At 38.7% G+C, this 27,523-nt stretch overlaps 1 protein-coding gene across 2 annotated transcripts; it reads right to left on the bottom strand.

Moving 5' to 3' along the window:
• Nucleotides 1–27,097, bottom strand: LOC117411946 (glycine receptor subunit alpha-4-like). 2 transcript variants are annotated; one of them, XM_058989335.1, is made up of 10 exons: nucleotides 26,725–27,097; nucleotides 13,502–13,635; nucleotides 13,140–13,207; nucleotides 11,149–11,372; nucleotides 10,184–10,266; nucleotides 8,013–8,150; nucleotides 7,419–7,633; nucleotides 6,313–6,462; nucleotides 4,679–4,747; nucleotides 1–2,388 (listed from the first exon to the last, which is right to left on the bottom strand). In XM_058989335.1, exons 1-10 carry the CDS (start codon nucleotides 26,790–26,792, stop codon nucleotides 2,095–2,097), a joined length of 1,443 nt encoding a protein of 480 aa, XP_058845318.1. In that variant the 5' UTR covers nucleotides 26,793–27,097; the 3' UTR covers nucleotides 1–2,094. The 2 variants fall into 2 exon arrangements, with proteins under 2 accessions (XP_058845318.1, XP_058845319.1); XM_058989336.1 differs by lacking the exon at nucleotides 4,679–4,747 and having other exon boundaries at nucleotides 26,725–27,095.
• Between the last annotated feature and the right edge of the window lie 426 nt (nucleotides 27,098–27,523).

Here is a 27,523-nt window from a genome sequence, read left to right as displayed (position 1 = left end):
TACATCAATAGTGTTTTTTATTCCTAAATAAATTGAATAGCTGTTTTTTTTATTTGTACATGAAGTAAAAAAGAATGAAATCACATCTTATCACAAGACAAAACACCTGCGATGTTGACACACCAACTGTCTTTGCAACAGCACCCTGAGAAACCACAGGAGACTCCAGCAGCTCCTTCAAGAGTTCAATGTGGTCTATGCAATTTACGCAAGTCACAGCGTAATCACATACTCACAGACTCACTGCACGGTGCTATGCTAACCTGTCTTGCTTTGAAAAGCGATCTCCGTTCATCATTTGAAAATTCTGTATCCCAATTAAATGAAGTGACGGCCCAATTAAACGACATAAATAGAATTGAGATGAACCGACTCCCAGAGTTGTATCCCATTTAAGCAGAAATCCCGATTTGGTGAAGCCGACTGTATTTCATCAAATATACAAACTTATTACCCATGAAAACATAACAGAAGAGGGTCATCACACTATGCGGGTTTCCTTCAGGTGGATTCATATCAGCTATATTACTTTGGGGATTAGGGCTTGTTTATTGCACCACTTTTGCTGATGCAATACCTCAAGGCCACGTTCCTTTTCCAGAGATGACTCACACTTGCGCACGTAGTGCAATACCATCTCATTACCACCTGTAGTCCAGTCTCTAGAGTCCAAACTCATCCGTTCCATTGAAGAAACATGATTTCAACCGACCAACATCAGCAGAGAATTCTCCAAACTGATTCAAACATACAGTATAAACCATGCAATCGGTGAAAAAAAAGTATTTCTTCCAGACTAAAATCTGTTTTAAAAAAGAGTAAGGTGTGGGGGGGGGGGTGTGTGCTGTAACTAGCTGCTGCCAAATAGAAAGACAGACGTGCATGTTGCAATCTATTAAATATGTACCGTGCATTTGGTCCTGTGGTTTGGGTTTTCAATCTCTTAAATCACAAAGCTCCCGTGTTCAAATTTGTAACAAAACACTGCACCTTGAGTTACACCACTGGGTATCCAAATCTGTAATAGACATGCCGGTCATGTCAGAGCTGTCAGCTTGGAGATTGAAAGGAGTTTTGAGCAGAGACACGGTAAAGCTCTGCTGCTGTGTCAAACAAAGATTTTGATCTTAGTTTTGTCAAGAAAACCTCTACAGACATCCAGTCATTCAAATTCAGCAGCTACGGCATAAACATATCACCAGATGTGATTTGATAGGTTCAGCATATTCAACATGATCCATTTGGAAGGTTAAAACTTCCGAACAGTTAGCTATTTATAAGCATTGCCCCAAGTTAGCAATTCAAAGATTAAGTAAAAAATATTTCTTTAGGTACATTTTTTTTTCTTCAAAAACATATTTTCTTTTAGATGCAGTATATGGTAGAATACATTTTTTAAAATCTAACTTTAAAAGCTGTCTCTATTTTAATGACTCCCTATTCAAAAAAGAAAAAAAGAAAAAAAATGCACTTCTCAGACTACAAAAGATGACATCCTTAGGATTTACTTTCTCACTCACAGTATATTTTGATGTATTCTTGTATATTTGCAATGTTACTTTCATAAATTTAAATTGCTTGTTTTCACCCAGTGAAGGTCATACCTGTGATTTGTGCACTTCACAGAGTTTCTGTAAAGTTGCTTCTCCCTTGTGCTATGGGACTATGGCAAATACAAGGATGGAACTGATCAGCACAGGTAAGTGCATCAACTGGAAAGCAATTTACAGCTTGAACGTACCTGCAAAACTAGGGTAAGTACAAACAGAATTGACAATAGATTAGAGAATAACAAGAAGTAACCAGTACATGTTACCTTCTGGAGGGCTGTTATGAGAAGAATAGTGCCTGTTTCTTGGTTTAGTCTATAATTCAATGGGGCTCTCTTGTAACATCATCCAAGGGAGAACAAGTTATTAAAAGAAAAATGAAACAAGTTGCTGTTAAAAAAAAAACAAAACTTTCAAATCAGAGTAGATTTTTTCAGGGCACTTAGTTCTATCACACACTGCACGGGTTGTCTTAGCAGAAAATACAATCAAATATTTTTCTTTGAAGTCTTACAGGCAGTTTTGGTTAGAAAATAAGTGTTTCCTACAAGGCCTGGTGGATGTCCTCGTGCCGCAGCACTTTGTAGGTGATCCAGTAGAAAATGTTGAAAAAGAGGAAACTCAAAGGGAAGACTGCCCGGGATATTGTGTCAATGCGCTTGGCCCGGTCCACAAACTTTTTGCGGATAGCCTCGGTGTCCTTGGGTAGGGGAGGGGGCGGCGGGGGGGCAAAGATGGTGGCCCCCTCCACCGCGGTGCCGTCCGTCACCTGCAGGCAGTGTCCCAGTCCGTAGCCTCCGAAGTAGAAGCCACGACTTTGACGAGCCAGGTCTTCATCCTGGAGAGAGCAGGAGAAGGGGGTGAGACTTTACGATAAGTCTTGACAATCATTGCGTAATTACCGTTTATTATGGGCCTTAAGATGCCAGGATGAGAATGGCATTTAACTTATTCAACGCTACATATTTCTTTGCAATTTAACATGTAATTATAAAGTAATTTCATACCAATAATTGAATACTGACCTAATCTCTAAAAGAAGACAGTTTACCTGTTAACAATGATACACAGTAAGTGGGATGTAGCGTCATACACTGTACAGTACGTATGACATTTATTCCTTACCTGCTTGGTAAATAATCTGATTGTTATGCCAAAACCAGGCCAGAATCACTGGTCATTCCTGCGATGTACTGCTGGTATTGTATGTCAGTAAACATATTGAATATGGGTTTTGTTGTGCATTCATTTTGTGGTGAAGCATTCTTATACAGGCTCTAGGGATTATGAACCAGTTTTGGTTGACTGACATCCAGGGACCTAGTCACAAAGCTCTAAATCACAAGTTATTAAAGGATTGAATTTTTAAAAAGTTCTTCAAACTATTCTTGAAGGTTGTGGGGTTCCTTCTAAGGAGCTTAGAATGGTTTGTGTGTAAGCTTACACCTCAAATTCCTTTAGTTAAGAATATATTTAGCATTATCATGTCATTAGCTATTAATTTACAGAGGGCTAACAATAAAAGTGTTCTCTGCTTTCTGAAGGGGTTGGGCAGCCTCTTCCTGTAGCAGTTTGCAGAGAGTGAGGGGTGTCAAAGCCATCCTGGAAGGGGGCTGATATCAGTAATACCTCCAGCCAGACTAAAATACCCCTTTAATGCCTTGTTTAAATACTCAGTTGTATTTTAACAGCCCACTAATGGACTCTATTGACCTTAAAAAGGAGCATATAGATTTTTCTATAAAAAAAGAAAACTCATTTAGACACTTCCCTGAATATTAATTTGTCGCTCAGTCTTGAGATTCATGTAATGCTGTCTGAGATGTGCTGGGGGAGTTCTGACAATGTGTTTGAATTGGATAATTAGCTTTCTCCGTCATCATTCTCTCAGATCTGACCCCTAGCACACGCGCACATCCACCTTGGCAGTTCTTTGATACCCAATGTTCCTGTTAATGTTTTGCTGCTGTTCGTGGTCCGTGAATGTTATAAAGCCCTCAGAAACTCTAGGTTAGTTTGTTGGGCAGTGGCTCTTATCCATGCTTTCCTTTCAGCTCACCGTCCCTTGCTTTTGACTCCACAGCTTGTGCCTGTCAAAGTCCTTAAGAATTCCCAGCACTCCCAAAGCCCTTGCAGATTACTATTACTGAAGGATCTGATGCAGAATTACTCCAGTTTCAACCTTTTTTTTTTTTTTTTTTGCTGTGTGCTGTATATTATCAATTCAGTCCTCCTATTGTCCCTGCACAGTATGTAAGTCATAAAGCCATGTGGGTGTGTGTGTGCCGTCCACATAGTTTAACTTCTTTATTTGCTGTTCAAATCATGACCTAGATGCAGAGCTTCTTGCATTCAGTAAACAGATTTCCATAAATACACTGTGTTCCTTTCACCAAGGAGAGTTCTTATCTCTAATTGACAGGTGTTTCTGTAGTACAGTATATTTCTTATTCTTACCCATTTGTCTTGTCAAGCTAATACCCACAGTATGTATTTTCTGGCATGCAAATGCATTATGAATACGTATCACAGTTTCATATATATACTGTATTCAGGACTGGGTACTGTAGTAAAACTCAGTATTTCTTTATACAATATTATTAGGGTTCTTCACTTTCATTTATTCCTAAATATACCAGGATTTCTTTATGTTACCTATTCCTTTTTAGCTTTACACAAGTCAGACCTATAAACTTGTAAAAGTTATATATTAAAGTATTACTGTGCTAATGCCAACTCAACACTATTATTATTATTTATTTCTTAGCAGACGCCCTTATCCAGGGCGACTTACAATTGTTACAAGATATCACATTATACATTATTTCACATTATACAGATATCATATTATTTTACATACAATTACCCATTTATACAGTTGGGTTTTTACTGGAGCAATCTAGGTAAAGTACCTTGCTCAAGGGTACAACAGCAGTGTCCCCCACTGGGGATTGAACCCACAACCCTTCGGTCAAGAGTCCAGAGCCCTAACCACTACTCCACACTGCTGCCCAACACTAACACATACAGTTAACTAAATGAAATACACATACACCGGAACAAGCTGCTGCTTCATGGTTTCATTTTTTTTTTGCACCGAAGCACAGTAAAAGATTATTTTAACTTACTTTAATCACAGTAAATATTCTGTCCAAAGGAACTGCAGCTCTGTCCTGCCCGTATGCATATAGCTGTCGCTGTTACAGTCATAGAGACAGAAGCATGAAAAAAAAACACACACACACACATTTTCTGATTTAAAATGACTTGAGCACTGCAATAATGTGTAATATTTATAACTGATTGGAACAATGAGGTGTCTGATCCACATAATTAGCATAAACCATGGACCATTAATTACTCTCCCCCAAGCAGTCAGAAGTGGTACTGCAGCTGAAGGGACAAGAATGCTGTAATCAATTACTCACCTCTAGGAGTAAAGTATATGTGTGTGTCTAGCCTGTTAATGGTTAAGCTTTGACACTAAATGGGAATATATATCCATGTAAACAATAGGATGGAAAATGCAGTGATCAACGCTTGCATATTCTATGAATGTAATTATTCAATTATATATTTATCTTTCATGTAGAATCTACATTGATTCGCTGTGCGTCCGACATGAGCATGGTGTGAGAGCTTGTCTGTTTACTGTCTGATATGTCTCTGCCCCGGCTACACTCCTTTTAAATGTGCCCCACAGTACATTTGCAGCTTTCCCATGCATTTTCAATGGTTATATGGTACTTAGTTTTTACCATCAATTTTGCCATGTTTGTTCCTGTACTTTACCATACCTCTCTGACCTATACGCAACTTTGTTTTCACTGTGCTTTATCACACTGCTGGGATTTTACTGAGGGTAGTTCTTATAAGGGGTGTTTCAGCTGAAACAACAAATACATTGAATATTATCCTATGAAGCAGCAAAGCCTCTAATTCCAACCTGTTACACAATTGAAAAGTTGTATTGATGTTTCAATGAAGAACCTGAGTGCTCAAAATAAATACGGTTCTCTAAAAAGTGAGCGGTGTGTTACAGTATGGGGGGAGCTCCTAAAAAAAAAACACAGAAAGCAAAGAACACTATGCATACAGCTGCAATAGATTTGTGCTCGTAAACCCGTAAGACAATTGCTACACACAACTCAAGAAAGCTTTAGAAGTACAACAAGAAATAGCCAGTAAAATTGGTAAGAATGAAAATGAAGAACCCTGAATGCATATTGTTATTTCCGGTCCAAGTGCACCGCATACTAGATGCATTAGCTGTGTTATAATGAACCCTATTTTAAGATAGTAATGAAGACTAGTTATTTATATTCTGATCACGAGCAAATCCTCCCCTTTGTATGGTTTTTTTGCTGACATGCCAAAAGAGAGTCAAATGCAGTTGTGGGGAGTGAGAGAGTTTCAGGCAAATCAAAACATTCCCCATCATAATTAAAAAAAGTGGAAGCCTTTAGATAAACCCCTACAGGGCTGACAAAAAGGAAGCAATGTGTTTAATCATTACACAGTGATTAGATAAGACAGGAGACAGCTGAACGACAAGGACTGACTCTTAAACAAGGGGGGTTGATTCAAGCAACAGAAGGGACACCACCATCAAACTTCCAATTAATCAGCTCTGAAAGGGGCAAATTAATATCCGTGCTGAAACAGCCATTCACGCAGCCCAGTATTGGTCTGTCCTATAACTCTGGCTGCAGACATTGGATGGATATCTAGCATACTTGAAGCAATGCAATGCTTTACTCACTATCTTTTGTCGCCTCTGCTTCTTTCTCAGCCGCATGAACTCTTTGTGCTGTCGGGATACAAAGTTTACGGCTGCATACTCCAGCAAGGCCGCAAACACAAAAAGCAGACACACAGCCATCCAGATATCGATAGCCTTCACGTAGGACACCTGAAACACAGAGTGCACGGGACCAGACCACGTAAGAAACAGGGAATGGCCAGTCCCAATTTATCATTTAGTACCCAGTGCATATATGCATGTGCATTATTGTGTAACTGCTTTTTTATATCTGCACTCCTGTGCAATTCTGGTACTAGTATGGTATTAGAAGAAAATGTGCTGCATTTGTGTTGGTTTCTTATTTTATATGTTGCTACGCTTTGTCTGTGTATTTGATGAAATTCAATGGAAAGGCAAGCTCGTGGAGGTTGTCATGTCTTTTACTCTTCCTGTGTGTTGCAATCTTGCAGCATACATGCCAACAGTCCTTATATAGTCGGGACAGTCCCGATTTCCTAGCAGATGTCCCGCGTCCCGATGCATAGGAAGAAAGTCCCGATATTTACCCATAAAATCATTTATTCTGCACAGTAGAGTTAGTGAAAACCACACGCTGTGCTCTTCGTGCGGCTGACACATCTGCTGATCACTAACTTATACAAAGGTAAGAATGCTTCATTATGTGTATTTTTACTGTCATGATGGTTGTGTCGTGTTGAGTTGGGGGGATTAGTCTATTATATGATAATGAGTGTTTTTTGCATATGACTCCTCCCATGTGTATGATGGGTATGACCCACTCCCCCTCAGGAGACAAGCGTCCCGCTGAACAGTTTCCAAATGTTGGGAAGTATGTTGTAGTAATATATCTTATTAGCAGGGTTTGTGTGCCAAATGTTTATTAGACGGACCAAGAGGATACCAAAGCTGTAAAGGAAGAAAGTTACAAAAGAAAGATTTGCTTATAAAAAGCCTTGTTTATAATTTCTTTATTAGACCAGAGGAATGTTTGATGTTTAATGAGGTATTAGTATTAAACTGACTAATTGTTGTATTGAGCAAATCATTCTTGGTCATCCACAAAACCAGTAAGCCAGTAACAATGGTCATGATCACTGACTGACCTTGGGTAGGGAGGCCCGGGATCCTGAGCTCTGGGTGGTCATTGTGAGCACGGTGGTGATTCCCAGGCCAACCCGCGCTGGAGCTGCGTCCATGTTGATCCAGAAGGAGACCCAGGACAGGATGACGATGAGCAGGCTAGGGATGTACATCTGGATCAGGTAGTAGCCCATCTGTCTCTCCAGGTGAAACTTCACCTCAATGCAGGTGAATTTACCTGGGCGTTCACAGGAGTGGAGATTATCATGTAGAGTGTGGGAGGAGGGGGAGGGGGTCATGAGCATGATTGATCCTAAAATTTAGGATTTTCCTGAGGAAATGTACCAACCATACCCTGTATTATAGGATTCTTCTCTTGTAAGACCAAATGTAAATGACCTACAAGGTTGCAAAGTGAACTAATACACCTATCACCATTGTAGTGTGTCTTGAAAAAGTACCGATAATATACATTATCTTGTACAAATATTTAAATTAAGTATTTTTTTCTTTTAAAATTGACAGGTTACAGTGCTGCATGGGAAACAATGTCACACAAATGAGTCTTTTTGATCCAATTTACTTGGAAGGGATTTGGATTCAGTTATGTCCCCTACCTGTGTTATAGTACTTGGTGCAGTAGCCCAGGTCTTTTTCATCTTTCAGAATAAACTGGGGGAGAGTGAGCCCCTCAGCCACCTGCACGGGACTGATATCCAGCCACTCAAAGATCAGGTCGTTCATCGTGTAACCAACTAGTGAAGAAAGACAAGCGCATTTATAAAGAGTAGGCTAGGTACATACTTGTTTATTGCAGTAACGTTTTCCATTTGTTTGTTGACAAGCGGCTGTTGAGAAGCCTTCCTGTCCTCATGCATTCAGAATTTGGGGTGCAAGACATTTTTCATTTGTATGCCAGGGGCGGTTTTGGAAAATATTTGCAAAGAAATAGTGCTGGATGTTCAATTACTGCAATTCAGCTCAGCTTGTTTGCAGAATACGTCTCGTAATGATTCTGCAAACACACCACAATGTCCTTGTATTGGAACACAAACATGCCTTTTCGCATTGTGTTCTGGGCCAAATCATTGAAATAAATATTGTAATCCAATAAAATCCAAACTAGCTTTAAATCCCCATCCCCCTCTCTTCTGAGTTCTGAAAGTTAACATTCTTATTCTAGGAGATCACAAACTCATTTCAAATGCATGAAGCATGCAATAACTGTGTTGCATGCTTGACATGTCTGAGTAATAGTGATGTCTATCATAACCCCTTGGGGTCTGAGTTGCAAAATCATACATTATTCAAGACATTATCCCCCTTCCAATAAGAAGCAGGAACAAAATAACAACTTGTTCATGAGGCGTTTTTTGTATCAGTCAAAGTACACCTGAGTAAACAGAAAACAATAATGAATGATTGTTTTAAGAAGTTATACAGGCTTTTCGAGCCTTAATGGCAGTGGAGCATGCTTAGCAAAACTAACAGGTGTAATGAGATGACAACTACAATTCTACAGCAGTTAAAGTGACCGCTGTAAGTAGGGCATCCCGATTTATAGACTTGGAATTACATTGAAGTTAACCATCTACTTGATGCATTGCACAGTGTTTGAAAAGCGCAGTGCTATTATGATTTAAGGATAGAGATATAATATACATCATCAAGTGCTCAAGATGGTGCATGCATTGTTGAGGACTAATTGTTTTCAGGACTCCTTACAGTCTTGTGATTTATAATGGAGATTTTTTAACTGTATCGGTTGTGAGAGGTGTATGAATATGGATGATACTGTGATGAAATATTTGGCTGTACTGTATACTTGGAGCTCTTGGGAAGGTGTTGTCAGCTCAGGGACATATGTGTGCCAAGACCTTCTGATAATGAGCTTCAATATCAGTTCCAATTAAAGAGATGTAGACAATACGAGTACAGCAGAACTTTTGATAAGATTATAGAATTCTGTGTGCGTTTGCATTGCAATGCACTAAACGCAACCCAGTAAGTGCCATTACTCTTTTCCATTCCCATGACATTGTCAACTCTTCAATCCCCACATTACAATTCACAATTCATCTTTAAGTCCCCACAGACACGCCCTAGACTGCAGGTCTTTCTGTTAATAAGATCTAAACTGTGCTTTTGTCTCAACTGCAGCTACAGGTAATTACAGCTTCCCAGCTATAGCTAATTAGCTTTGTACTAGCCCTTTAAAAAGTGTATTGTGTATTAGGGATGGTGGTTTGTATTGGAAGTAAGCATGCAAGCCTGAAGCACTTTGAATTGGGAATCGAAACAAAAATCAACACACCGGCTGAGAGCAACAACAATCTAACTAATAAAAGTTATAGTTCTGTGACATGAGAATTTAAAATTTTAATAACAGAAAACATGAATCACGGATCTGACGCTTCTTCAGTGTGGGGGATTTTCATTGCTTTTGATCTTGGTCAACAAATATCTCTCTTTTTTTGTTTGGCAGAATCACACATGTTCAAAGTGAAGGCACAGTGCATTGTTGTGTTCAGACCCTGTTTCTCCCCACCTTTCTTTTTGAGGAGGAGAGTGGATGAAAGGATCCCGAGGCTTGGAAAAGGTAAGTCAGGTAATAACAATTGTGTAAAATGAAAGTTGTATTATTTATGTTATCGAAATCGGCTCTCCAGATGAATATGTTAACCTAGCTTGAGGCATGAGGCAGGAGACCTGGGTTGTTGGTATTTCCGGTTTTGATTTTCCATCAGACCTCGGGGTGAAAAATGGGAAAGATTAAAATGAGACTCACAGCTTTCAAGCTGCATGGTGCAGGTCTGAATATCCATAGGGAAATTCTTCAAGTCCATAGGGCAGGACAGAATCAGAGTCAGCCTGAGAGGGTGAGGGAGAAAGCGGAACAGCGACAGAGACAGAGATAGCAGAGTTGGAGGAAACAGAGAGGGAGAAGAGAGGTTTTGAAAAAAGGAAAGGAAAGATTGGTAAAGATACAGTACAGTGCTCCCTCGTTATTGTGCTGTCTGACTTACACGTCTAAAATATGGAAATATTGAGGGTAGTTGTGAAGGGCCCTTATACATAAAGAATTTACAGTCAACAGGGCCTAACCCTGAATTAACTGAATTTGTGAATTACGCAAAACAACGATGGAGCACTGTACTTTATATAACAGGGGGTACCAGGTATTCTGATTGGCTAATTCCCTTGAATGTGTTTTGGTATATTTAATTTAAACTGAAAGAAGCCTGCTTTCCAGACAAACTGATTTCCCATCTATTTGTATTGTGAATAGCGTAACAGTACAATATGTGTGTTCTTTGAATTCAAATCATTTTATAGCCTGTCCTGAGGTTCCAGTTAAGCTTCGAATTGGTGTTGTTAGGGTTCACATGTGAGACAGGTAAGCTGAGCCCTGACCCTTTGCACACTGACCCTTCCACCAATCACAAGGTGGACCACTTGCTTTCGCAGCCTCCTTAGTATTGTGAGAAAACTAATTTTAGGCAAAAGCAGTTACATTATGTACCCTGAGACAATGTAATTTTAACCAGCACTAAAGCAGTAAGTGAAGAGAACAGTTCTGGCACATTTGACTGTTAAAGAATAACAAATTGATAATTGGGTAGCGAAAAGAGATCTACTGTGGGCACCTAGGTTTTCATATCCCAGTGAGTACCGTGGGTAGAATTAGTTCAAACAGTAACCCCTCAATCTGGTTTTGAAGGTGCAGGTGGCCATACAGATCCCGTTCCTTACCTGATGCTGTAGAGCACGTTCCCGTCCTTAAAGATGCGCAGCAGCTTGTTATCCGTGGTTACCTCATGGAAGTTGGCACCTTTCTCATTTGCAAAGAAAAGATCAGGCTTCCAAATGGAGTTTAACATAGAAGGGTCGAGGTCCAGGGAGTCGTCCGGAAACTCACTGTACGCCAGCCGGGGGTCGTTCCACTGCTGTCGTAGGAAGACGTTCAGACGGTAATCCTGTAATACAGTTGAGGGATAAAACACTTTGGTGCTTACTTTGTTCTTTTGATTTAGGGCAGCGCTGGCAAACGAATGGCTCTTAAGATCCACAGTACATGTGTGCCGCCTTCTTAATGTTGTTGAAGCTGACACCCTGGGATCCTTCAAGAAGCTGCTTGATGAAATTCTGGGATCAATGAGCTACTAACAACCAAATTAGCAAGATGGGCTGAATGGCTTCCTCTCGTATGTTCTTATGTTCTTATTTGCTTTTATTTACTGAACTTTTTCAAGGTTAGAGTATCAAGTGTTTAGATTATATTCAATTTATATATGTGTTTTTTTGGGGGGTCCAAGGTTTGTCACCTTGGCTCTGATTTAGGTATTTTCTAAAAAGTTTACAACCCAATGATATAATCTTCTGATACCTGCTGATGTACAATACAGAATACTTGCTATTTAACCTTTGTAATGTCATTGTGGCGACACATAACTATTTTTTGGGATTTGACTTCCTTCAGAATTAACTCTTTTAGATTTTTTTCTATATTGATCAGCACAATTTTGAACATGTTCTGAACATGTTGGCATATCTGACATCAAACTGTACCCTTTAAGCACTGCTTTAGTGGCTACAACAGACTTCTGACTAGTCATAAAAATCTACACACTCTAACATTAACTTCAGACTTGTGTGGCTATGGCCTAAAGACATGAAAAGTCAAGGCCAGACATATACATCTGGCAGTGCTGTTTTTGCAGTCAGCGTAATTGCCCTGAAACAGCGAATAACATAAAATCAGGCTAGTATTACGAGACTTTCCTTTGTGAACAAGGCCACAAAAATCAACTGTAACAGTGAATGCGTTATGATGCTGCACTAACTCTGAAGATTTTAAAGTAGGTACTGCTTATAAAATATTATTGGGGGCAAATGTCAGTCAGATCTAACCCTCTGCAAGCGTATCAGTATACCTCCCACGCCATTCCTTCTGAACACCATCTCCCAGGAAACTAAACATATCTAAACAGACACATCACAAGCCCCATTAACACCTTGCAGCACAGCGACGTTATTTTTACATTTTGCGTCTGACCACTCAGCAACTTAATGGCAACACCCATTCATATTTCATCACAGGGTCACTGGTTTTGCAAAGAGACAGTTTCAGACTTTATGTAGTTAAATTATCCATGGATATGAATGAATACCTGGAGTAGCTAAATTTACAGACACCAAGAAGGGTCATACAGTAAAGGTTAATTGTCCAAGTTGCACCGGAAAACCCATCCCAAATATTCTTCTATTTATCTATCAATGTATCTTTCTTTTTTATACATATATATATCTATATATATACTGTATTTATATAGATATATATGGGTTATTTTTGCAGATCTTGTCTTGTAATTTGCAGATGTTCCTTTACCATTGCTGAAACTATCAGCCGCTCAAGGCCATCCCCACATTTTTAAATAACTTAAAAAGTCAAGTAAATTGCAAATGCAAACAATATACTACATGATAGTAACCCTCTGAGACCAATTATGCAAGTTTGCAAGTTTACTTTCAATTACTCCTACATTGGAAATGCATTCTTTGAAACTTGATTCACAGCATGCAAATACAGGGAAGACCTGGGAAATAATGCAGGCATTTTTTGACTGAATGCCCCTTAGTTCTGCTACTCATAAAAACCTGCTAACCACACAGAAATATAAATATACCAGTATTCTTTTATTAAACTGCTGAGGACGCTCTTTTTTCTGACAGTAAACACTTACCATTGTGGTTTCTGTGACAGACCCAAAACTGTTGATGAAGATGTTGCAGGTGACATTAACAGGTGGACCTGAATTGAAAGAAATGGTATTAATTAACTGCAAATTCAAATTTCTTCTATTTATAAAATTGCTAACACCTGCGTCCTGATTGCTCTGTCCGGGGGAAGAGGAAAAGTTAAACTGAGACTATTAAACACTGCAAGTTCTACAGTATAGGGCTAACTGTTTGTTATCTGTTTGCTTCGGAAGTCTTGATTGAATGTATTTTAAGACTTGAAAGTTATTTGATGCTAACAACACTGTGAACACATTAAGCAGGGGATTCTGGGACTGTTGTTGGCGACAGTCACCCACAGAGATACCTTTGAAGTTGGGTCTGATGCGGGCGTCGTATCCCGAGGTTCTTCCCATGAGTTTGTCTAGAAAGTCGGACGGGGACATGGGCTGGGAGGCTGCCCTGCTGGCTGATTTGATCTCCTCCTTGCAGGATCCTGGTCTGCATTTCCGGAAAAGGAAGGAAAACACACAAGAATGTGTTTAATGCTATATGAATAATGATTGTTAGTATGAATGGTATTAAGAGGAACACCTTTGTGATACAGGTTAGTGTTTGCTTAAGTATTCACACGTCACAAGTGGCTCAGTGGTGAGAGAACTGGCTCACAGTAGATAAGGCCCTCAGTTTAAACCATACTATAACTTTGTCACTAGAAGCCCATTCAGTCAAACCAACTGAGAACCTGGTATGAAAACTGGAAATGACACTGACCACAATGAGCACCACGCACCAGTCAACCAGCCATGCTGTACTGGAAAAATGAGAAAAAACAGACCTCTTACTTCTGCTTTGGAAGCGTGCATCGGGTTGTCTTTAACATGTACTGTATGTATCTATGTCCTGTATGCAGGGTGGGACAAATCACTTTGTATGCTGGTGCCCACCAAAGTTTGAAGTTTTGAAAGCTAGGGGCCAAATGAACTTTTATGGTAGCCAACATTTTCAAACAAGGACAATATGAGGAGATGTGTATATGTTGCACACACATTGCTTTTGCATGCTTTGTTTTCATGTAATGGGTGTTTTTTTATTATCTTTAAATTGTGGGAGGGGGACTTTATACAATTGATTTGCCAGAGAACTAACGCCATAGAATTCTAGGAAACTACAGTATATACATTACATTCCAGGGAACTATATACAATAAATGACAGGAAACTATCTACATAAAATGCCAGGAAATATAACTATATTAATCAAATGCCACGGAAGATAACTAAATAAAAATGTTACTGTCATAGACAAGCTGGCTAAAATATCCATCTTCACTTCACTTCAAGATTTAATGACTTAATAACATTTCTGCTATAAATACATTAAAAATACAGGCATAAGAGGTCTACGTTCCAAAAGGTTTGCAAGTCTGATGCCAGTAAGATCATTAAAATATACCCCTGAAGGACTCTAGGACTGTCTATAGCAAGACGAGACAGGTTCTAATGAGCCTCCCTACAAAGCACTACTCCATTGTCTTGTTTTTATGATTTAGAGTACTGTGTACTCGTTTCACTCGTGACGACCTAAGTAATATACAAACCTAGGCCTCCAGAGTTCAGAGAGGCAAATGCAATAATCCAATGCACCCCTTAGGCCATATCTAATAATCAAAAATGTTCTCAATTCATGTGGCACCTCTGCAAAAGTTTGATTGGAGACAATTTAGAATATAAACAATCTACTGTATTCCTTCGAATTTAAGACACACTTTATTTAACTCATTTTTTCTTCTAAAAAATGGCCTACATCTTAAATTCGAGTACAGTATAGTGATGTGTGTGACTGCCCGAGTACACAAACAGCAAAGTGACTGACTGGCAGTTGAAGGGTTCCCTACTAGTTATTAGACTCAGCTCTAATCAGACCCCCGTATTTTTCTACTTGCCAAGCAATACCACAGTTCACAAAAAGGGAGAAAAACATGTGTGAGTAATCACAACTGGAAATGAAAAGCATAACTGTAATGCTCTGTGCGACAGCAGACGGCTGCAAACTGCCTCCATACGTCGTTTTCTTATGTGAGTAGACGCATCTTTGTAAATGCGTCTTTATTTGATTTTATTTGAAGTTGAGGGTGAGAAATTTGGGCTGCTCTAAAATTCGAAAGAATACGGTAATCTTAAATGATAAAGCGTAAAAGCTCGGGCAATAACAAATGCTAAATTATTGTAAAGCACTTTATTTGTGTGACACACTGCAACTGCTCTGCTCACAGTGACAGAGGTCAATTCTAAAACTGCTTCCAGTGGCTTCCAAAAACAATTGAAAAAATGTATGGTTCCTGCAACGATCCATTTCAAGGATAGCTCAGTGTTTTCATATTGAAATGCAAGAGAGGGTAGTTTCATGTGATGGCTTAGACGATTCTTAACATTCCTCACTAGAGCTGTGCGGGCTTTAAAAAAAGCATACTCACTCGAAAGTGCATCCTTCAAAATAGTAATCCACTGTTCATACAGGGAAGTAGACTCTGTGAATCTTTTATAAAAAAAAAAACTTTAAATAGCAACCCTTTCCAAATACTATTACAGGCGATAGTTCCCTTAGGATCATAATTATTAGAGATACTGCAGGTTAGATGATTCATTCTTTTAAAACATTTTAGCTGTGAAAAATTGTGAACCAATATTCATTTGAGTTTACATATCACCAACAGTGTTTGTCAACTGAATTAAAATATTTTATACAGCGTTCCAGAAGTGGCACCAGGACACAATATTAACATTTACCATGCTTATACTATGCACTGGCTGTAGTTTACCATAGTGTTCACTATTGTTCACCATACTCTTTTTTTGTACCATTCATATGCTTACAACACTTTCCTATGCTTTTAAGAATCATAGTAATCTTTGGCATCTGCTGATTTGACATGACTTCCCCATTGAGACGTTCAGTAGTGCATGACAAATTATTTAGTTTGCCTAAATATGACTGCCTGAGGCCATGACAGAAAGATCCAAGAGGCCAATCAGGACTGGTTTTAGTTAGTCCTTGGATGAGAAGCTTCCAGGGTAGTATCATTAGATAATGCTCTCCCTCTGGTCCACAGTTCAATCAGTGCCTCAGCAGAATGAAGGAGGGTCGGCCTACTGTTCCTTTGCTGTTGCCTCCTGCTTTGAGGGCAATCAGAGACTTATCTAGGAAAAGCAAAGATTTGATCCTTGTTATCCTGGATCATTTCAATACAGGTCAATTCTCTCTGCACTGGCCTACCCCTTAGTGTCGCTGTAAGTTTAGTTCATTCAAAATGCAAGCTGAAGGGTCAAGTAAAGGTAAAAAAAAAAAACAGCCTTCATCATTTCAATGAATCAGAAAGCAATTTTTGTTTCCAAGAAGCACAGTTCAGAGTAAAAGTTAATTATGAAGGAATTCCAATTTACTGTAAGTGGAAGATCACAGGAGAGAGTTTAAGATACAGTAAGCCACTTATCTTAATATACCATTCTAGAATCAATAAATTGATCTTTTGCATACCTGTTTCCTCTGTATTAACTTGGGGTTACAACACCAGCTAGTTAATGGACATCATAATTTCCACCTCATTGAAATAGGACTCTAGATCCATCCTTTAAAAATACAGACTGCAACTTCTTTACCTTGCATTAGAAAGCGTTCCTGCCAGTTTCAGAAACTTTTCTAGATTAACTGTTGCATGTGTTGTGAGATGCTGCACCATTCTTATATTTTTATATGAAATGCGGTTGATAGTGGTCGCAACGAAGATCCACTTTGCCATTAAATATGCCTGTTGTGGTGCTCTGACAAGTGGAGCTGTTACAGTGAAAGCTGGTGAAAGCAGACGTACATCAATACTATAACAGATTTATTTGAACAATGATTGTATCGAATGCAATCTTTGCAATACTGTTTCAACATAAAGTCACTGAACTAGATTAATTACAATTAGACAAAAAAGGCATCTCTGCCTAAACACTGGCAATTGCTTTTCATTAGCAAACCAACCATTAGAAAGAATACACATTTTTGATATTACCATTCCCATGATCCAGCGAATATAAAGCGAATATGACCAAACAGTCAGTGTGCACAATATGATAAAACTTCTAAGCGAATAGTATTTTTTTTATAACGTTTTACAGTAATACGGTAGAATAAAGAATGTGATTTAAGAAATGCAGGGTATGGTTGAACCATTTTCAAAGCATGTCAATTGTGTGTTTCCAGTGGTCAATGCTTCCACTGTTACTATTCTGCCCAACAATACGTTTAAATGATTGGGTGTTAGGGCCCCTGGGGATACCTACACTTATAGATCTGGCTTTGTTTTAATTGGTAGCTCTTGGCAGTAAAGCCTATTGGTTAAGGATAGATGGTCTCTGGGGCCTGTTTTTAGGAGCAGATTCCAATTTCCTTGCCTTCCTTTGATGTGTGGTCCCCACCCCCTCCCTGTTCATGCTTCCAGAATGGGCCTGGGGAACAATCATCCTGAGGTTTTATAACCATGCAGACTGTCATTGCAGTGGAGACAAAGCACTTTTCTATGGGATCATTAAAAAAATAAAAAAATAAAAACAGTTGGCAAATTAGTCAATACTGCTGCTACAGCAAATCCAGAAGGTTGCTCTACTCATGGGGGCGGATGGGGCTTGTGGGGATAACCAAGACTATGGAGTATGAGAGAAGTAATCCAGTATTTTATTCCCTGAAATGGCGCCATTTTTTGCAAAACTAGGCTCTCTTCAGCTTTAACCCCATGGTTATCTAGCATCTACATCTTTAGGCAATAATCTGGAGGATATTATTGTCACTCTCTTGTCACTTGTTCTAGGATAACTCATTATCTTGGTACCATAAGACTACATGAACCTCAACAACATCTAATGTCCTAATTTAATAACCCCCTGCACTTAATTTCTCTTGGGGCGTTAAGACATTTAAAAGTATGCATCACAGAGTTATTAATTCAAGCTTGTGATAATTCGGGGAATGCACCAAATGCGCCGTCTAGCCTACCGCCCCTGATGATGTGATATTTTTTCTTCAGGCTCTCCTCGAAAATCCAATTGGTTTTGGTTAAAACAGTGTTTCGTTTGTTGGGATTGATTACCTTTTATTGGATTTAGCCTCAACAAGCATGAACGTAATACAAAAATAAATAAAACAACGCATCTTTTTCACATTTTACAGTGGGCTTGAAACTACATCGTACATTCTGTTTATTTTTTAACACAGTATGATACTGATTTTTTTAAGTACGTGACACACATATAATGCGCTATTTAGTTCACAAAGCAGCTTCATTACCAATCTTTCAGTCTAGCCTTAAACAGCTAGTGCTACACCAGGAAAGTATATGCACCTCTACCAATCATGATGACATTCATCCTTATTGCATAATTTCTATCAGCAGCCCCTTCATTCTAAATTACATTCCAATACTGTAGGAATGGGAGCTGAAGTAAATGGGATGAATAGCAATAGCACTGGCTACTCTTGAATCCTTAAACGAACTACTGAGGAGCTGTCTTCTACTGTGTGCATGTGGTCAAGCTAAATTGGGAATTCATCAACCAATTTAACCTGACAACATTCTCAGACTAACTCGTACAGCTACATGGACAGCTTGTTTGCCTGTTGGAGGGGAACTAGACACAATGCAGGGATTTAATATAAACAAAAATATATACAATATTTACAAACCATACACGTAGCTATACAAATGTACATGAGATGGGCATCTGCCCTGCAACAAAACAATTGTTCTTGTCCTGGTCTACACACCACACCTATAAATGACTGAAAATCGGGTATCCTAATCTAATTTGCTGTACTGGAAAAAAAATACTCAAAAGCCAGTCTTGAGCTAAAACTGCTGATTGGATAATTTCACCTCAAAATCAAAAAATAAAGAGCACCCTTTGCAAAAATCTCATAACTATTAAACTGGTAAATAATCCAAAACAGAATGTTCTCTGTGGCGATGTACTATTGACAAAGCGTTCTGTAATGACTATGCTCTCCATCTTCACCAACAACATCTTGCTGTAATGCGAACACCCTGCTCAAAAATCCATATCATTTCAATGAAATCTTCTTTCTGGGATTTCCATAATCTGATTTATTATTACATTATGTGAATTGCTGTGCTTCATTTTCAACAAGATTATAATTTCCTTTTTGTGTCCATCTTTCTCTCTTTGCTTATTGATTAATTGCTTCTCCGCTGGATGAACGCTGACAGGACATCCCTTGCAAATGGGATGCAAGGTTCAGTGGCTCCTCCTTTTAAAAATGCTAAAATGGATAATCAAAAGAATAAATCAGGTAGCTATTATAAAGACAGCTCACATATGGAGCAGGTTATTTGCCTCATACTGTTAATGAGGCAGTGGGCCCTATTTACAAAGTTATATGTTATTTTGAAATCTGTTTTGGTGGACAAAATGGTATTTCTAAGACTGTTGTAGACCTTTTATTTGTTTCTATAACAACAGCTATCCATTAAAAAAAGTATTTAATTTGCCAACACATCATTTTGCATTGTGGCACCAATATTAAGGTTTATTTTAAGATAAAACATCCTTAAGAACGAGTAGAGTTGTAACCAATCATCCGATCTGTGCATCAGTAAAGTAGTAAGAAGTCAACATACAGTATTGTGCCATTATTTTTGATATGATCTGTTCCTATGATTCCTTGCCTCAATACATAACAACTTCAGAAGTTATTTTGGGCAAAATCAAAAAGAAACGGTCAGTTCCATTTTCAAATGGTGTGCAAATTAAATCCATTTTAAACACCACCTACAAAGGCCTATAATGTACTCTGATATCTTGTGTTGCACAACACCCCGAAGTGTCTGTATATTGGACGTATACGGACACCCTGTCGGGCCTTATTGCATACGTATGAGAGTATACTATAGTGCATCTCTTTGGTAAATCAGCTGACGACTTGGGCTGCAAAGCTGTATTTGCAGAGCAGGAGGGTAGAAGTCTGGATATTTCACACTAGTTTAAGCATTGGGGGGGGGGGGGGGGGGCGACAAACTGCTATCTATCACCACCAGAGGCTGCCAAAACGAATCTGCCAGCCTGGATAAAATGATGAATGCCTTTGATTTGGTACCTGTCACGTATGAATATGGATGAAGATGTCAGGATAGCTCAGGATCCATGTTAATCATATTCCAGCATGAACACAGTTATTACGAGGAACTGAACTATTCCCATCTGATCACAGTTTCAGGAGCAGTGATTGGACCTCGGCTGCTGAGTCATGAGACCCTTTGACTGGGGCTCACCCCAAACCAAGCTGCTGCAGTCTTTCAGCTGACCCCAACCTCTACCTTGGTGTGGCAATGGCTGAGTGCTTTTAGATTGCACATAGTTCCAGTTCAGTGCTCTTTCTGCAGGGAGACTTGGTGTTGTACCATTCTCAAGGTAAGTTTTCCCATTTCATTTAAAGAAGGGCATTATCAACATTATAACTGGTCCTCTTGTCCTTGGGCTTTTGTTCTTCATTTGTTAAGTTTTTTTGTTTTTTTTTACTTTTAAAGGGTTTCATTGTTTAAATTGCTGTTTGCTGTTTGCTGTTTTCTTAAAAAAAACAACAAAAAAACACCCTTGAGGTCATTTTACTGGCCTTGTTCAATCTTGTTCAGTTTCTGCCCCGAAGGTAAAGTATGAGGAGGATTTTATTAAACATGTCAAAATATCCATTATGCAGAAACTGCAGTAATTCATAATGATAAAGAACTCATTGGATGAGAAACAGAAAAAAATATTATACAGATCCAGAGAGTATAAAGTATTGCTTTAAACTGAAAAAAACTCTGAGATCACCAAACAGAGCTACGTGACAAACCTATTGATTAAATTAAATATTAAAGAACCAGTGAACACTTCATTACCCCAGCGAGCTGTTCTCCTGCAACATGAGGCTGAGACTTCTAGCCTAGTGAAGTGTGGATCTGAACTTCGCCTAGAGCTAAAATGAAATTAGCAAAGCCTGTATCAACAACACAAGCAGCTAGTGGCTCAAAAATAAAATACATTAATGGAAATCTATGAGAAAATTTGGATACACCCGTACAGAGTCTGCCTTGTGTAAATACTGTATCATTATTTTACAGTAATATGTACATACCTTATTAGAAACAGGAGATTGATATGCTGCTGATGAATGTGTTCCTTCAATTTGACAGAAGGGAACAATCATGCAAGAGTGAATATTTGCATGTCTTCAGATTTCTATTACCTTTGCTAATAGGGATGGGTTTCATTACAGCTCAGGCTGCCTGCATGGCCCCAAATACAGTAACTGGCAGTGAACTTCAGTGGCTAATCAATGTCTTAACTCCACAAAACAAAAACTGCGATTTAAGGACGCAGTCCAAGGGTAAGCGTGGAACAGTGTATTATGACACTTTTCTGGTTTTATTTTATGAAAGGATGGTGAGAGTGTGGCAATGCATAAACAAGCACAGGAAAAGAATGGTTATGCATTTTGCAAACTGTGAAATTAACATGCAAAATTTGTGTACTATGTATAAGGGCAGTCCGCAAATTGTTTAATTCTGATGAACTGGGGGATAGATGGATTTCCTTCCTGCTTCTCATTGTGAAAGTTATGTAAACACTGCTGGAAGTGTCCAGATACAGTTCTCTGCATACAAAGCCAGTCTTTGAAAGCTTGACAAAAAAAAAACAACAATCATCAGTCATCTGATTCTTCTATTGCACTTTACCCAGCCACAGCTAGCTGAAGAAACAGAAATGTGGATAGGGTACTTTATTGTGTGTACTCCTGTCCTTTTTCAAAGTAAGTTTAGTTCTTTAAATTGTGTTAGTATGCCATAGCAAAATCATTCAAAGCATAGGCAATAATAGTAAAGCACTGAACACGTTTGGTAATACATAGCAAAAACCAGGAAAGACTATGATACACTATAGTGAATACTCTGACACACTTTTATAAGCGTTACAGGTGGAATAAAGCCGGTATATTAAGATAACACCCCTGAACCTTTGTCCTGATTCAGTAGGGGGTAAAACAATGATCCTCCAGGGTCTAGCTAACCTATATAGCTCACAATATCAATTAGTATTGATAGACAGATATAGACCATTTAAATCACTGTTTTTTTCAAATAGCCTGCACTTCATTTTCCAGAAGACGGGGCAGGACTGCTGCATGAAATTAACGAAGGAGTGTAAAACTGACAGCTTTTTATAAATGTCAGTTGAGCACAGGCATGTGTCCCCTGTGTATTAACTAACACAAACTTGTAATGCAGATCATATATGGAGCTGGACTTTTGCTATATGCATAACCAAACATTATTATATTTTAAGATGTCAAGGCTGAGTTTAAACATATTCATTTTAATTTGCTACACTACTTAGAGATCAAGGTCACCAGCATTTTGACAGAGGCTGTTCATTTGATGTTTATTATATTTACATGGCAAAACGTAAGCTTCTTTAATTTCATGGTGTCGTACATCACTGCCTTTGGTACCAGGCTGATTCTGCATTATATGATGTGCGGATTTCTAAAACTACTTCAACCTGGTGGGTCATGCATGGTCAAATATATGAGCATGTCTTTTCATGCAGTGTGGACCGGACGTACAGTTTTTTCAAATTTATTGACTGTCTCAATGTAATTAGGAACAGTGTTGAACTCAGTTTTCCAATCTGTCAGGTTTCTACTTCAGAGAGTTTTCATTTTCCAACATGTAACATACATTTGCCAGGCCCTAGTGCTCTTAAATAATCTATAAAAACTTGTGAATGACGCCTGTGCACTTTTTGTTTCAAAAACAACAACAAAAAAAAAATAACCAACCAAAAATAGGTCAAATTGAATTGTAATTGCAATGATTATTCTGCCCAAGGTACAACAGGGCAGAGAAAATATGTCTAAACAATGCAATACTATGCACTCTCCAGTTGGTGGTGTGCAAATATCAGAACATAATGAATACAAATAAATAAAAAAAAACATATTCATATTTATTTTGGAGATGAAAGCTCTTTATTTGGATTGATGACTGCCAATGGAGTTATCTATGTGTCTTATTTTGGCAGTTCTGTTTTTTTCCTTATTGGTTTATTTTGAATAAAACAGAAAGGTAATTTCCAAGCAGCAGAGATGCTCAGAATGATGAGATCAATACTGCCTAGTTTCCATCTGACAAATTGCATGGGGAATCCCTGGCTATTTCGACAATATCTGTGTCTCTATTCCCATTACAATCACATGGACTTGAAAAGGTTATGCTGCAAGCTGCACTGCCACATGTGTGAGGTGACGGTCTTTCTCTTGTGTGTTATATCTCTCTGGTCCAGGGGGCACAAATGTCACCAAGCAAATACATATAGTAATGTGTGTGGGTGTATATATATATATATATACCTGATGTGTGAAGGAATGACAGACTGCCTATAAATAGTATTACCATGCATCTCTGTTTATCCATGCTCAGAGAGCAGTCGGGCGTTGCAGTGTCAAGCAGACAGCTCTCTTTGCTGCTATGCTTTTACAAGCTTCTGTTCAATTGCCATTGAATTGCCATCAGAGTTACCACTAAGCTCAGGAAAACAGATGCCTGTATCTTCTTCCCAATGTAATATTTGCACTGCAGTGCTCTTGGAGTTGAAATGTTTTACATGGCGGCTTATTGTAGCTCCATATGTGGTTATACTTAAAACCTGCATGTATTTATTTATTTATATTTCAGTCCCTGCTGGTCCTAATCTGGTAAGATTACCCAGTAAATTTTGAACTATTTTGTGTTAATGAATTAAACAAGGCTGAACTACACAAACAATGCAGGTCTTAGGTGCAGATTATTCCTCTTCGGCCCCTTTTGGTGCAGGAAACGTATCCATGCCTAACATTGGCATACCTTTGAGCCCTTAAATGAATCTTTTATTTCTTGTTTTGTACGAATACATATTTTATTTTAACAAACAGTAGATTGAATTGAATTCTGGTCTAAATAACTCTATAAATCAATGTTTTGTTTGAAAGAATGTAAACAAGATTGATACAGCAATTGGTACAATTCTTTCTGTGTTTGCAAGTTGCTTTTAGTTACCCCCCCCCCCCACACACACACGCTCACACACACTAATTTCTTTCCCTCATTAATGCTGTAACAGTGAAGGTAACTGGAAGGAGTCATTTTTCTGGATGACACTTCAGGGACGCTGGGGGAAATAAAGATCGTCTTCCCTTAACCCCTGCCCTCTGTGTCACACCACTCTCTCCGCAGCGTCACTTGATCGTTCATTGTTGGTCCCATTGAGCCTAATCTGATGGTTTTATTCTGCTGATTGATTAGCTCTGATTCTGGTGTGGTTTAGCGCTGGTGATGCACATTATGGCTATCTACAAGGAGATACTGACTGACTGCGCCCAACTCGCTGCATCTCATCCAGGAGCTCAGAATGATGTGGGTTCTCTTGGTTCAGTACAACTCTGGCGTTATTTCAAGCAATGGTGAACTGAATAATTGATATAGAACAAGACATTTTGTGTAATTCATAAACCTTTCTGTCAAGCACTTGCCTTTGGGCAAGTCTTAAAATACAAATGCCTTATTCAACAAGATATAAATATATAAATATATATGTACATGTGTAAATCCATTAACATCATTGCCATGACTAATTCAAAACATAGACTGAAAGCAGGCACAAAGGCTCCCTACAGTTCATTGAGTCACTTTTTTTCACATCTAGAATTTATTAGACTTTTGTCTGATCAAGCTAAGTCAAGTACAATTGGAATAACATATCTGTTTAATACGATTTCTGTATTAGTTCCAGCTGCTTAAACAACATATTATATAACCTCATAGTGGGCTAGCTGTCTATATCTGCTTTCTTACTGTACATATCTATGCTGTTCAATCTGAACGTATGCTGATCACAATATTGCTTCTAATTAACCATTACTTGCACATAGAGTGTCTTTATTAGAATGTTTGTATGCTGTCTAGCTTGTATACATCTTCCAAATGTATATTTTATTGACCCCCAAACCCACCTTGTTTCTCACCGTGTTCCTCTTTGAACCAAAAAACTTGCAGCAGCAGGAGGTTATAACTCCTCACACTCTTTTTTTGTATCTAAAAGGGGTATTAGCTCATAAAGGTTTATTTTTGTATACTTGTAAAAATAAATAAATACAAGGAATACCTACAAACTAGTACTTTTTAACATAGGCGTATAAGCTGATAACCTGTATAGGGCACTGCACTTTTAAACTAGACTCTGGACATGGCAACAATTTGCAATATCCTGCCAGCAAATATCCTGTCTAGTCATATTTATGTACATCAAGCACCTGCCTGTTCCTTGTCAACTTGAATCCGATCCCAGTCCTTTACACGCACACTGCATGAGTGTCTTCAGTTTAGTTTAGATCTGATTCTCTGAAACTCATTAGGAGCATCTTAGGAATTTCGCTTTACTCAATTGCTGTTCCAGGGTGCATTTAAGGCATGCAAAATGCCGTCTGAAAGATCTCATCATTTAATTTCCCTGATGGCTTTGCAGATCAAAGATTTCCAGGAAGATGTTCTCCCTTTTCCCTGCTGAATGTGCAGGCAGGGAGATCTTGGTCCCCTTTTGATTCTGCCAGCTCGAAACTTGAGTTTCCCAGAGGGGAATCTGTCAGCTTTTAGACTAGCCAGGTTTGGATCGTTTGATATGGCTGATTTAATGCACAGATACAGCAGAAATGAATTTGAAACTGTTTGCTCCTATGTTCAGGCATACAAGAAAGGAAAATGTTTGCTATACCATCTGCTGTGCAACTTTTTATTTATTTATTTATTTATTTCATGTGTGTGCCTGAGCTGCTGAGCTTCTCTTCAGAACAATCAGGCAACTCTTGTCACTCAAGCAAGACTGAACGGAAATCATGAGGTTGATTGTATTGTGTCACTGGCTGGGACCCTTCTTCTCTTGCCTCAATACCTTACATGTATCGAGATATTAATTAACCTCTCAACATCTGAGCCAAGAGAACTCTCGATCTGAATTTGAATGGTGCCTTCAATAAAATATTACCACCAAGAAATAAGAATTCAAGGGTGTTTCTCACATCTGTGTTACTTGTAGTCATGTCATATGTCTCTCTGTGTTGTACTGCACAGTCTATTGTTATCAGTGCCTTGTCTGGGCATACAGAATGCAGCGCTGATTGATTTAAAGAAACCCTAAACAATAGCATACAAATGCAATTACAGCAGGTTTCAACCAGCTCAAGTGCATTGGCAGAGTTCTGCACATTGGTAGAAAACAAGACACAATTTATCTGAAAAACACAATTTTGCAATAAATACATAAATCAGCCTTCCTGACTACTTTGTCACCGCGCTTTCTGTTATCAAAACAAAGTTTAACATTGAGCCATAGACAGTGGGTGTTTATATAATATATTGTACCTGGAGGAATTAATAATATTAATAATTATAATTTGTAGTACTAAAGGAATAATACAAATACACACTGTTTACCCTGGAAATGTGAAAAGCATCTGTCTTACCTGATAAAGCTGTCTTGAAAAAAGCAAAAAGACAAGACACTCAAAATCCTCAAGACTTGTGATAGCATTCTCTGGCTCTCCTGTCTCCCCCTCCGCAAACACACAGACACGCTGCTTTGTGATATAATTTCTTGAACAAATAATTTGAGGCAACACCAAATCCACCAAGCAGCTTGCAAAAACTAGGAAAAAAGCATCCTCTGGCTGGGAGCAGGTCAATCCTTGTGGAAAGATCTTTGCTTCCCTCCACTTGATCTTCACAAGTGTAAAATCCAGGGTAATGTGTCTCTCACTTGTGGGATTCTGTGCGTGCGTGTATGTGTGTGTGTGTGTGTGTGTGTTTTTAAAAGTGAGCTCCACCGCCAGCTGCTTGCTCCATGAATTCTTACGGAAGGGGATTTAAAGGGACAGCTGCAGTAGGGTGTCAGTAGACTTCCAATTACACTGTGTAAGACAGAAGCAATACTGGTGATGGGGGTGGGGGGTAGTGGAGCTGTGGTGTGGTGTGTGTGTGTGTGTGTGTGTGTGTGTGTGTGTGTGTGTGTGTGTGTGTGTGTGGGTGTGTGTGTGAGTGGGGATGGGGCGGACAAAATTATTGGACAAAATTTATTGTTTTTTATTTTTTTCATTATTATGGTGAATGCAATTCTGGTGTCATTCAAGGCATTAATACATGCTAGATAAACGATACAATAAGGCTTAATGGTTTTGATCAGGGGTAAGAATGTTTTTTACATTCACTTCTCTCAAATAATTGAGGTGTACACTGTTAACTCCTTTTAGCTCATTGATAGTATCT

This window comes from Acipenser ruthenus, chromosome 16, assembly GCF_902713425.1.
Source record: "Acipenser ruthenus chromosome 16, fAciRut3.2 maternal haplotype, whole genome shotgun sequence".
Classification (NCBI taxonomy): domain Eukaryota; kingdom Metazoa; phylum Chordata; class Actinopteri; order Acipenseriformes; family Acipenseridae; genus Acipenser; species Acipenser ruthenus.
Note: the sequence above shows the minus strand (reverse complement) of the source record. Positions and strands in the feature narration are given on the sequence as shown.

Coding starts and splice junctions, on each gene's coding strand:
- LOC117411946 (XM_058989335.1), bottom strand. CDS start 26,792: ATGCTATCACAAGTCTTGAGGATTTTGAGTGTCTTGTCTTTTTGCTTT. Junction 13,636..26,724: donor TTTCAAGACAGCTTTATCAG/GTAAGACAGATG, acceptor CCGGAAATGCAG/ACCAGGATCCTGCAAGGAGG. Junction 6,463..7,418: donor CCCGGGCCTCCCTACCCAAG/GTCAGTCAGTGA, acceptor TCTGTGTTTCAG/GTGTCCTACGTGAAGGCTAT.